This window comes from Zeugodacus cucurbitae, chromosome 4, assembly GCF_028554725.1.
Source record: "Zeugodacus cucurbitae isolate PBARC_wt_2022May chromosome 4, idZeuCucr1.2, whole genome shotgun sequence".
NCBI lineage: Eukaryota > Metazoa > Arthropoda > Insecta > Diptera > Tephritidae > Zeugodacus > Zeugodacus cucurbitae.
In genome coordinates, this window is record NC_071669.1 from 48,590,837 (window position 1) to 48,604,044 (window position 13,208).

Here is a 13,208-nt window from a genome sequence, read left to right on the forward strand (position 1 = left end):
CAACAAAATTAAATATTATTTTTTTACTGTATCTATTCGCAGTATTGTTTTGGGCAGGACTAGTTCGAACCGTGGGATATTGATGAATTTTTTTTATTTTTTCTAAAGTGATTTTTGTATCAGTAACTGAATACAGACGTAGCTTTGTTACATAAAGAATAAAATTTAGAATATTAAAACAATGACAATCACTTAGTATCAGTATAATTTGAAGTGAATATCAAAGGAAAAAGCAGCGGTCTATACTGACGAAAAAAAGAGGAATTTTAACTATGTTTATTGAATTTGTGTACTTTAATAATTTAGTGTATTTCAGTATAATTTCTAATTTACTCTCTTCTTCCATAAGCTATCTAAATTGAAAATTCAATTGAGTTATTTTCGAAAGCTTCATACAAACATGCTTTTGGACGTATCGGGTTTTGAGCAACGTTGATACATCAGTTGTAATCTAGTTACTCAGTTTCAATAAATATACTAAATAAAATTGTTGTAAGTTACTTCAAATTGAACGAGACATTGTCAATAAGGAAATATGTCTCATAAACCTTAGAGTTTGATGATATAGTTTGAAAATATCAAATCATAAAACAAATTTGCTATATTATGACTTAAAATTCCTAGACTTTGAACAGTAAGTATATATCTCCAAAAAGCCATGCGCTTATTCGCAAAGCTTAATTAAAATGCTTATGTCATAGCTATTTTCCGCTATAAAGCAATTTTTAACAATTTCACAGCGTAAAAAATCGAAACTGATAAGACTGGCAATAGCAATGTATAATACTATATTTGTATGAACTGGTGTATATATCTGTCACGCTTTTCCACAATATTCGGCATGTGTATGTTTGTATGTTTATAGTAACATACTTGAGTTGATAAAATTAGACTTCTTTGACATTTCTAGGAATTTCAAATACACGAAAATTTTTTAAATATTTATTGCCACTACTTTTCATGAGTCAACAATCACTGACCTTGTGTGGTTTGTGCTTAAAATTTATGTAATTTTTTTTCGTTCTATTTAACATACCTAAACTCTCTCGGTCGTACGAAATGTAACGTTTGTACTGATATCTCGTGAAGTTCGAGTGCATTGTAGCCGGCCTTTTTGCTAATCAGTGTTAGCTAGCTTTCACACAAAAAAATAAATTAAAATAAAATAAATAAATATTACGTTGCAAGCATTAAGCTAGTTGTCACCGGCACAATTTCAAACGTTTTCGCTACTTTTTTTACTACTCTCGTTTTTTACTTTCCCGATAAAGCACTCTTCGAAAGGAACTATAAATTTTGGATACGTAACGTCCAATACCCGTAATGTATTGATTTGTGATTATTGCACGTCGTTATGTTCGTTGTAGCGTTGTTAACGCTGCGCGCACCGTAACACCACTGAGTGGGCCATTCCCAGTTGGACGTTAACAATCTACATACATGTGTATACATCTATCTATGTATATCTGTAAGTGGCAACCATCAAGCCAGCGCGCAGATACGCAAAATGCTCAGCAATGTCCTCAGCTTATCAGTAAAGCTACAAGCGTTAAAGGTATGAAAATTGCTGCTTAAGACGGAAGATTGCTACAAATACGCCCGTGTGTATGTTTGTGTGCATTATAGTGTGGCAAAATCATGTGGATTGCGGTGTTTTCATTGCCAAAATATTTTGTCTAACTTTTTTATTACATAAAAACTGCAAAATTCGGTATGGAGTTGCCAGATCAGAGCGAATTCTACGCTCAACTCAGTACTCTTTAAGCACTGCCATATATAGGTAGGTATTTGTGAAAAATACGGTTATCTATCGTATAATATAATTGTCAGCCATATAATGATAACTGTAAACGCTTATCAATGGAAAGTGTTAAAAAAAGCTTCATACAAATGACTATCTTATCAGTGGAATGCCAAAATGTGTAGAGAGAGCGTGTAGTTGAGGAGAGTTAAGGGGTATTGCTTGTCCTTATCATACATATAGTACATAGATAATGAATATACATTTGTGTACAGGTACTGAGACGATTTAACTCCGCAAAACTCAACGCATACAACGGAGCTTACGTACATCTCACATACATATAGCTATGTACATACAAATGTTTGTATAAGTCTTTTAGATTTCTTATTGAGACCCTAAGCGTTTTGCAACTATATAATTCAATAAGAATTTCAGTAATTTTGCAAAATATGCTGGTTAATTCGAATGGATTTTTAACAAAGAATAACAGAACATCCAACGTATGTATGTATATTAGAGTATGAAAAAGACTTCTTAAGTTTCGCACGGGAATGTTATCGGCGCATTAATGTAGAAAAATATTTGTTGGGTGAAAAACAGCAACGCGTTGATAAGATTGCCAATAAAGATTGATTAGTAATGTTACAATCAAGGTTTCTATATATAGTACATATCTATACAGAATTGAATGAGAGGTTAAGTTGAAAACGTGCTGGAATTCAAAAAACAATTGGAAATCATTTTATACTTTAAACCAGATGGGTTTTATAGCAGTAAATATGTCTCTCAACTTGAGTAAATATACATGTACAGTTAAATTTCTTTAACTCGAAACACCATAATCCACAAAACTCGAAAGAGAGAAAACTCGAGTGACTTCGAGTTATGGAATGTAATTTGTATGAACTTTGACTTCTATTGCCAATTATGAGTGTTCGAGTTATGAAGAACTTCGAGTTAAGGAAGTTTAACTGTATGTATTTCTACATTTATTTTTCTTTTGTTGATTGATTTTGTTGTTGAGTTTCTTGATTATTATTTGAAAATCATTAGTAGGTGTATGTTATTGAATATCAACTTGAAAAAAACAATTTTCTCAACAGTTGGTTAAATATTTTCTCAATGCTGTTAAGCTTGTTCAAATATATGTATATCTTATAATACGATCAAAATGATAAGATTGCATCGATTTCGTGTATTTAGCAAGTATAAATAAGGGCTCTCCTCTTTTCCGTTTATTATGACACGAACTAATGTATTATTCTGTTAAAAGAAGTCCAATAAAATAACGGCACAAAACTATCGTAATCTCAATTTCAATCATTCTTGATTTTATAAGTAATTTTATTGCTCTACAACATTAACAAAATTAATTTTTATGACTATAATGCTCTTACGAACTGCAATTTCCTAAACCCGTTAAGGCGACTGGTTCTATATAAACTGTATGATTCCAATTTATATCCGGCCAAGGATTGCAAACTCAATTGACTGTGTATTAGTTATTCACCTTGTGTTGTGTGTTGTTGTTGTCAGATTTTGTTAGCATTAACTCAGAACTGTAATATAGAGAAGTTATATTGCCGAGAGATAATCTGTTGTAATATCCACAGATCGTAGTTATTGAAGATTGTTTAGTTGTGAATGTGATGAGAGCGGGTGGTACGAGTCATGTCTTTTAGGATGTTGGCTTAAAATCAGAATCGTTCGAAGAAGAAGGAGAAAAAATCGATCTCTGCCGATCGATCGAGCCTGCAGTTGGTAATAGTTTTATTTGAGTTTGTATTAAAAACAATGGTAGAGAGTTCTAACAGTCTCTTATTGATCATAAGTTCAATGGATTTGTAAAAAAAAAACCAAATTTACTGTAAACACAAGATTTGCATTTAACAAGTGACTACTGGAAAATCCTTACAACAGCAGTTGAGTTGAAATTACTATTAGACCTTGTATAATTATATTTTAAATTGGAAACTATTAGTGAAGTAAAAATAATTCCAATGTTATTATTGGGAAATGAGGAAAAGAGATTTCACAGTAGTTTTATATACATATTTCTTGATAGAGAATTCGTATTAATTGCTCGAGGTATTAATTGATTAGGGATAAGTACTCATTAAGCTTAGTGGTGGTTTCATTCCATTCTAGTCTAACGAGAGTTACGAACAATCCCTGCTCCATTGATCATGTTTAAAGTTGATGCTTTGAGAAGGTTTTGGTATTACAGATTAAGCGAGTTAAGTGAGAACAAAATAATGCATGAAACGATCTTTCGTGTTTCGTAGACAGACACCTTTATTTAATCTTTCGTTCTTTGGATTATTATCTAAACTTAATAAAAACTAGTAAGGAAGGGCTAAGTTCGGTTGTGACCGAACATTTTATACTCTCGCAATTTATTTATTTAATATTATGTAATAGACATATTGACCCACATATTCGTCGTATATATGGTATAAAGTCCATTGAAAGTTGGAAACCCTAATATTAGGTTAGATGCACGGAGGTCCTCATGTTCGATATATGGGGCCTTGAAAACCTATAGTCCGATTTTTCGAAAGGGGCTGCCACACTATAAATGCAGTATTTATGCAAAGTTCTGTTCCGATATCTTCACTAATGCTTACTTTATTGTATATTGAGTAAACTATTCAGCTCGACTTCAAAGTTCTGGTATATAGGAAGTAGGCGTGGTTGTGAACCGATTTGGCCTATTTTCACAATATATCATTGGGATGTAAGGAAAATATTACAAACCAAATTTCATTGATATTGGTATTGAGTAGTTTTGGAGATATGGGTTTTGACCCATAAGTGGCCCGAGCCACACCCACTTCAAATGTTGTATACCAATTTGGGTGGTGCCCTTCTGTACCTTCTTTATAATGAAATTTAAGGTATCAAGTGTTTTCCCTTACTGAATTAAAGCATTTTTAGTAGTTTTCAACATAATCTTCGTATGGAAGGTGAGCGTGGTTATTATTCGATATCCTCCACTTTTGGCCTGTATAAGGTAATACCTAAAATAAACGATTCTAGAAAGTGGCACTTTATGTGTTTTCGGTTTTCGCCATTTTGTGGGTGTGGCAGTGGTACGATTTTGCCCATCTTCGAAAGTAAGCCTTCCTATGGTGCCAAGAAACAAGTGTGCCAAGTTTCGTCCAGATATCTTAATTTTTACTCAAGTTACAGCTTGCACAGACGGACGGACGGACAGATAGACATCCGGATTTGCACTTCAATCTTTACCCTGATCACTTTGGTATACATAACCCTATATCTAACTCGTTTAGTTTTGTTTAATACTCTCTTTAGCAACATTTGTTGCGAGAGTATAAAAACGTATAGGTTATGGACTTGACAAAATGTGTCTTCAAAGAATGAATTGTTTAAAAAAAATAAAAATTGTCTTGTTTTTATATTCGCACAAAATTGTAAACGTTTATGGGCTCTTAAGCAAACTTATCAGGACATAAAAGCTATAAATAACTGTTGGACATCATAAACTTGTAATACACCAAATCATTGGTATCAGTTAAGTGTATTTTATGAACATAAAGACTGATAATTTCTTTATAAACGTGCTTATGACAACGATTTCCACAGAGATCAGTTGCGAAAAGGTAGCCAAAATGCAGCGCTCTTTAATGAAAATGCGTAAAATATTGCGAAATGTCTTATACATTATTAATTAAATTATTATTTAAAAAAAAAAAATAAATTTTCATAAAAATAACAACAAATAAAAGATTGACACACAAATAAAATATATATATAATATATGTATGTATATTTTCAACTTCATGGGCCGACGTGTCTTTAATCGCATTTTATTGAACACTTTAATTACATTCTTATCTTTTGTAGATTTTCAGTGAAGTCATATTTTTATTATCATACCGACGTCCGTGGTGGGCCAATGTACTCATAAACACAATTTATTGTCTATTTTTAGGCGCTTAAGTTGGTATTTTTGCAAATGCCATATTTCCGGCAGCAAAATTAAAATCAATTCGTATTTATGTGCATGAAGTAAACGTTAGACTAAATACTTTTAAACAGTACGAGTATGCTGTATGCACAGTACGCACGAAAAGTGTATGCAACACGCTTAAATGCAGCTCTGTTGCAAGTCTGTTTCCTTCACGCATTGCAACAGAGTTGCCATTTAATGTTTGTAAACATTGTCCTACTATGTATGAGTGGGCGTTGTGGCTGCGCGTATTTTTAGAAATCATTCAAATAAAGACAAATCGAAAGTGAAAGTAATAACTTCATCCGTTAACGCAGGCACATGGAAAACGTTTTACACATTTGTAAATGTAAACAGAGATCTACGCAGGAGTAAAAGTGTGCACACATGTGAATGTCGAATGTTCATATATACATACATACATACATACATATGTTTACAGCGCGTGCTATATAAAGAATCATAAAATAATGCAGTAAAATGCAAACTGCACAACCAGCTGGCATATCATAGCGCAAACATATGTACTAACTAAAATATACATACAAACATATGTGTGTATGGGTATGTGCGTAGTCACAGGAGCGTGAAGGCGTTGCACTTGCGCAGTTCCTGACACACAATGTGTGCTGGTTTTATGACTTCAATAGCCCCATCAGCGTTTCCTAGAGCGCTATATACGCGTAAGTTAGTTTGAAGAAGTCATTAATGTTTTTTTTTTTTTTTTAGAATTTAATGGTGAAAAATGATACAGTGGCGTACGAACATTTTAAGGAAAATGCATTAAAGACGTGAAATATTTAAACAGCTGCACGAACTATTTTTTTAATAATGGCTAGATTTATAATTCTGTGTATTTATTATTTTTTTTAATATTTTTTAAAGATATATTTAGACCCACCCAAGCATATTAGTATGAACATTAATTTAAATATATGTAGAAACTCTCAAAAATATTTCAGTTTTAAGAGGCGAATTTACTTGAATATAATCTACAACACATCCATACATGCATTCAACATATAAGTACGAATTGCGTTTATCAATACTGGGGAAATGAAAGACACGCATGCGCAAACAGCTCGCGTATTGAATCTGTAGCAGTGCTTTCATACTTTTAAAATTTAAATAATCTTATTGATGAAATATTGTAATAAAGCTAGAAGTTTTAGTTGCCCTAAAAGCTTTTTGGGTGCTTTAAAAGCTTTTTGGATGCTTTAAAAGCTTTTTTGGATGCCTTAAAAGCTTTTTATATACATATAATGTGTAAAATAGGTTCCTGTACTTTTACAAGATATTTGACAACCAACTTCTCTTTTCATTTGTGTTATCCGACAGAGTTCTAATACCTACCCGAACAGCTAAAACATTTTTAAAAAGTTTCTTCATGCCGAAAGTAAGCAAAGTTGTTCGTTATTACTTGCCTTGTCTTGAGAAGTAACCTCTATTAGTAAAGGCTATTATTTGATATTGACTGCGATCCTTATTTTAATTAGATTGGTTGGATTATAAAAATTTCGAACTTTATCGAACTTGTAATGAAAGAAAAACCAAAGAACATTATGAATTGAAGACGCGAACTCGGCCAAAATACAAAATTCTTCAATTGAAAAAATCTGGAATAAAGATTCTATAAGAATATTTTCGTTTTGAGAGCTACAATGCCATAAGTAATAGTTGAGTATTCCAACTATAAAGTGACGACTAAAATGCTTAAGTACGATAAGAGAAAGAAAGATATTTGTAAAAACGAAAGGAATCAGGAAGATATTACGAAGAATCACACGCAGTGACCGAAAAATATGTCCCAAGTGCATTGTAATATTTCTGAATTTATGTAACAAAATGAATCATAACTTTGTATACTCTCGCAACAAAAGTTGCTAAGAGAGTATTAAAGTTTTGTTCACATAACGGTTGTTTGTAAGTCATAAAACTAAACGAGTTAGATATAGGGTTATATATATCAAAATGATCAGGGTGACGAGACGAATCAGAATCCGAATGTCTGTCTGTCCGTCTGTCCGTCCGTCCGTCCGTCCGTGCAACGGATAACTTGAGTAAAAATTGAGATATCTTGATGAAACTTGGAACACAAGTTCCTTGGGACCGTAAGAGGGTTGCTTTCGAAAATGGGCAAAATCGGACCACTGCCACGCCCACAAAATGGCGAAAACCGAAAACACATAAAGTGTCATGACTAAGCCATAAATAAAGTTATAAAAGTAAAATTTGGAATAGAGGATCGCACTAGGAAGGGGCATATTTGAATGTAATTTTTTTGGGAAAGTGGTCGTGGCCCCGCCACCAAATCGGTTATTTGTATATAACTCGCAAACCAATAAAGCTATATAAACCAAACTTTCTGCAGTCAGTTCTCTTACGTACCCCACTACACACCATGAAAATAGTTGAAATCGGATAATAACCACGCCCACCTCCCATACAAAGGTTAGGTTGAAACTTACTAAAAGTGAGTTAGCTCAGTAACGAAAAACGCCAGAAACACTAAATTTCACATAAGGAATGGCAGATAGAATCTGCACTCAGATTTTTTTACAAAATGGAAAAAGGGCGTGGCATCGCCCACTTATGGGTGAAAAACCATATCTCAGGAACTACTCGACCGATTTCAATGAAACTTGATTTGTAATAGTTTTCTTACATCCCAATGATATGTTGTGAAAATAGGCCAAATCGCTTCGCAACCACGCCAACTTCTATATACCAGAACTTTGAAGACGATCTGAATCGTTAACTTTACAATATATAAAGTAAGCACTAGTGAAGATATTGATGCAGAACTTTGTACAAATACTAGCTTTATAGTGTGGCAGCCCCATTCTAAAAATCCCCGAAATCGGACCATAGGTTTTCAAGGCCCCATATATCGAACATGAGGACCTCGGTGCTTCTAACCTAATATTAGGGCTTCCAACTTTCAATGAACTTTACACAATATATATGATGAATATGTGGGTCAAATTATGTATTATATAATATAAATAAAGTTAAATAAATAAATTGCGAGAGTATAAAATGTTCGGTTACACCCGAACTTAGCCTTTCCTTACTTGTTTATGAATATATTTAGTTCAACAAAAGACTAACTTTTACTATAGTTGAGAGAAACTGCATGATCTATGTAAAATTACTATATCCCCACCACAGAAAATACATATTACTATATAGAAACTACACACCGTTACTACGACGTACCGGAAAGGATTCGACTTTTTAACTAGGGCTTTGAACTCGCCAGAATTTCTCAAAATTATTACGAGAATTTCTACTACCACTATTGTTACAACAACACCAATAATAACTTATCAATTATCTGTATACGCAGATCGACGATGTTCAGCAGTTGTCAGAATATTAACAGAACGCCGCTGAGTCCAATAAATTAAATACATTAGAAAATATTGTGACCGATTTTAATGGAATAATTTGCTACCGTTGGTTAAGTAGACAGCAGCACGGTTCAGACTGCGTAATGAATAACAGTTTCTATGCTAGAAATTATCGTTGAAATATCAAAGTCAGTAGAAAATTTACGAAATAAATGCGTTAAATTATTGTACGATCTTATAATTTATGCGAACTTGTGGCTTCATTGAATATTCATTTAAGCGCAATAAAATTTGTTTAAAATATATTTTTCGTTTGGTCGTTTTTTGTAAACGATTTAGTTTAAATTGCGGTCTAGCTTCTACTGAATATTCTTTTAAGCTCATTTAATTCTTTGAATATATTATAACTACGTAAATACAAAAGGGATACAAACTGGTAAAAAAAGGAAAAATATTGGTAACACATTTATAAATATTGCTTTGCCACGCCGCTCTACGCTTAATAAAATGCGTTCAAAATCAAATTCCAAAATCTTAAATAATAAACTAAACGAACCTATCAACGAAATGCCAACTAACCAAATTCGAATTATTAATTATCAAACAGAAAAGAAATAAAGATAAATATATGCTTTTAAGAGTACTCTGGTGGCTTAAAAGAAGGTTAGGTAGATTAAAGCCAAGCTTGGGAGTGTGCAGACGGTTATGACTTTGAATTAGTATTCATGTACCAATTTACATACGAAATCAGAATAAATCGAAACATTAAGGTGGTTCAAAAATACGAAACCGGAATAAAGTTTAATATTAGGTTGGTTGAAAAATTTGAATTTTTTTCTTGAGGGCAATTTTTGAAATTAGTAAATTGAGCTAATGAAGGTTAAATTAATTTCATAGACAATTACAGTTCGATCCGAATTTGTTCTTTTTAATTAATGAATATAGGAATTCTAAATGGTAAGCATTTCTTAACAATTTTTAACTTTTTATAAGCGAGGGAGGGAGTATTGAAAATATATAGTGTTGCATTTCATTTTCAAGTCGATTCAATCAAAAATTAATGTAAATTTTTATTTTGTATGGTAAATCGATCTTAATAAGCGTTTTAATCGAGCAGAGGCCGGTTAATTGATCAATTAGCACCTGTGTGAAAAGGCTATAAGGTCCTTTTTATAAAAATGACTAGTATTTCAACCAAGTGTCAATCTAGATGTAGAAATCGATATAAACGTACATTTTATGCACCAAATAATCTACACCACCCTAATGTAAAAATGTAAATGAAGTTCTCATATAAATCTACACAATTTTTAAATGTCTTTTAGATCTCTACATACAATGGCATAATAAGCTGCTAAAGCATGGCAGCTATTTAACGATAAACTATTTCAAAAGCATACATAAATTCACTTCGGCGTAATTTTATGCGAAATTTCAAATTCAAAGCATGTAAGGGTTCAGGTAAAAATTTCGTATACTTTGGCAAATAAAAAGGTGAAAATAACATAGCGAGCGAAATTCATGGTCAGCCAAGCCAATTGGTCTGTAAGCAATAATTAGTTGATTGCAAAATTATGCAAATGCTACTTACGCATAGTTTGAAGCTTTTTTTCGACTCGCAAGCTTCTCAGTCACACGTAACACTGTCTTTTAGCCATTGTACATGAGAAAAGAACAACACATTAATTACCTCACCACTGTGAATTCTGGTATTTAAAATTCTATGGTTCGACTTGGTCGTGTCTACAATACATATTTTGAATTAGAAATGAGTTAGAATCAGTTTTGAATGAATGAATTGGGTTTTTAAAAGTTTAAATTTAAAGGTAAACAAGTGAAATCTTTCCAAAATTTATGTATAGTGCGTGAAGAATATATATTAAATAAATTTCTCTACTTTTATTTAGTAAAATTTAAACTAAATAATTTTTTTAAGCAAATGTTTGAAGTACATTAAAACTAGTTCATCTACTAAACCTTGACCACCAAAAAATTGAGTGCAAAATCTGTCTGATTGGTTAATATTGACTTAACTTATGTCAATGCTTCATGTCAACAAATCAGAGTTATATGTAAATATTTGGCTATGTCTTAGTTATATTTAAGTAACAAATATAATAGAATAGCATCGGCGCCAAATCTATTAAGCAATGTCCACTAATGAAGTCAACTCAGTTGCGACTGAGTAAACTCTTTTCAGTATACTCTTAAGAAATATAGGGTGTTCCAAAAGTTACTTAAATATTCTATTTAATTAGAATTATTTCGAACTTAGACTGAAAGAAATATTTTAAATTAATATAGAAAGCTAATAATATGTAGCCTGACTTGTGTATATTGTATGATTTATATGGCAAATTATTCAATTAGTCTAAAAATCACTCACTTCTGTCTTCAATGTAGTCTAATGGCAGTAACACAATAGATTTTATACTTTGTAACCATAGTTAATACTAATTATATATTAAAGGTTAGGTTAGGTCGAGGAATAGATCTCCGCAACTACAGAGAATTTCACTTAGACAGCTTTGACTATCCTATGTATCACCCAAATACTCCTAACGGATCTCCAAGACCCTCATTATTCGACAAAGCGCTTGGATTCTATTACAAAGTCTATATTATAGTTAAAGAAGCTATAAAGTCACTTAAATGATATTACTTTCACATGTAGATCGTTTCAGAATACGTGGTTTTATAGTATCAAGCGGATAAAAGAGTAGAATCTACAGTTATAAAGTGAACCGAACCAACTACGGTGGAAATAATAGTTCAAATTAGCTAAAACTAAAGCTAACGTATGATTGCCTTGGCATTCAAACTGTGTTTGAAAGTATGAGTAGTGATAAAACAGAAAGTATGTTTAATGCGTTCTACGATTTTGAAGTTCTGAACCTGCGGATGAGCACTTTATGCGAAAAATACAAGATCAGATTTTCTTTTTAGCTATATCGAAAGATCTAGTGGCTTTTATGAGAGACTAGACTTTCACACTGTCTTCTATAAAAGTTGAAATGCATATATTTTGCCGATAGCTTCCAATGATTATTACAAATATTAGCATATAAGCATATATAAGACATTCACCATTTAATGGATCTAAGATTATTTACCAGTACCATTAATAGAAATTTACCCAATAAATACAAAGTTTAATGTTGAAAAAAGAAAGAAAGAAAAAGAGAGAAAAAACGTTGAACACAAATTTCAAAGTTGTTGACGTATCTCACCGGCATTTCGGTTAATTACAAAGCAATTGCAATGCAAATTGTCATTTCTACAAAGTCATTACTCTCACTTGACGAATTGATTGTTTTCACTGCAAATTTTGTGTGTGTGTGTGCTTTTTTGCAAATCTAATTGTTGCAGGGGGTCATAAATAAACAATTTACATACATAGAAGTGAATGAGTATAGTAAAATATATTTTCCCCGTAGCATTTTGAACGGTTTCAAAGTTACTTAGGTAGTCTACCTTTAGAGCACGATGCTGTTCTCAATATTAGACTGATATGGTACTAATTTGAGTTATATAATAGTGCAATGCTTTCAACTGTCATTTTGAGCATTTTGGAATTGCAAGTATCCTCTTGGGTAGAAAATTAAAGCTCATTCCTAACTATAGTTGAACTTTCATAACTCGAACTTCTATAACTCGAAGTTCTACATAACTCGAACTCTTGATTTCGTAAAAATTACCTTCTATAACTGGAAGTCTCTCTAACTCGAAGCTTTTTGTGGATTATGGTGATTCGAATTAGGGAAGTTCAACTGTAATTTTAATAAAATCACATTTTTTAGCAAATCTCAATTTTTTCGAACCCATGTTTGTGGTATTTTGCTTTAAAATCTGCCTTAGTTTCGCTAATTTCGGTCTAACGACCATTATTTGGAAGTCTGAGTATCGAAAAAGTTGCTAGGAACCAGACCTGATTATTGTGATGGAAATATTATATGTTTATTTTTAAAGAAAACCTACAAAATGAACTCATCCACTCTACACCACTTCCGAGTTAGTTTCGAAAACAGTACTGCGGGCCACTTTTTTACTACAGGGTTCATATGATACTTGAAGGTATGTTTGCATAAATGTACATACTATTTGCTATACAACTTGTTCATTCATTGCAATTCGTTCG

The 13,208-nt window shown here is 32.2% G+C and overlaps 1 protein-coding gene across 8 annotated transcripts in view; it reads right to left on the reverse strand.

Annotated features, from left to right (window-relative positions):
• LOC105220954 (spectrin beta chain, non-erythrocytic 5) overlaps positions 1-13,208 on the reverse strand; it is an 87,032-nt gene that overhangs the window by 35,258 nt on the left and 38,566 nt on the right. Inside the window, exon 1 of one of the 8 annotated variants that reach the window (XM_011197549.3) lies at positions 1,037-1,604. The exons of 6 other annotated variants lie outside the window; for them this stretch is intronic. In XM_011197549.3, the coding sequence (XP_011195851.1) occupies positions 1,037-1,100 (64 nt within the window). In that variant the 5' untranslated portion in view covers positions 1,101-1,604. Of the gene's footprint in view, positions 1-1,036; positions 1,605-13,208 lie in introns of those variants that run through there. One more of the 8 variants, XM_011197550.3, reaches the window with a different exon arrangement.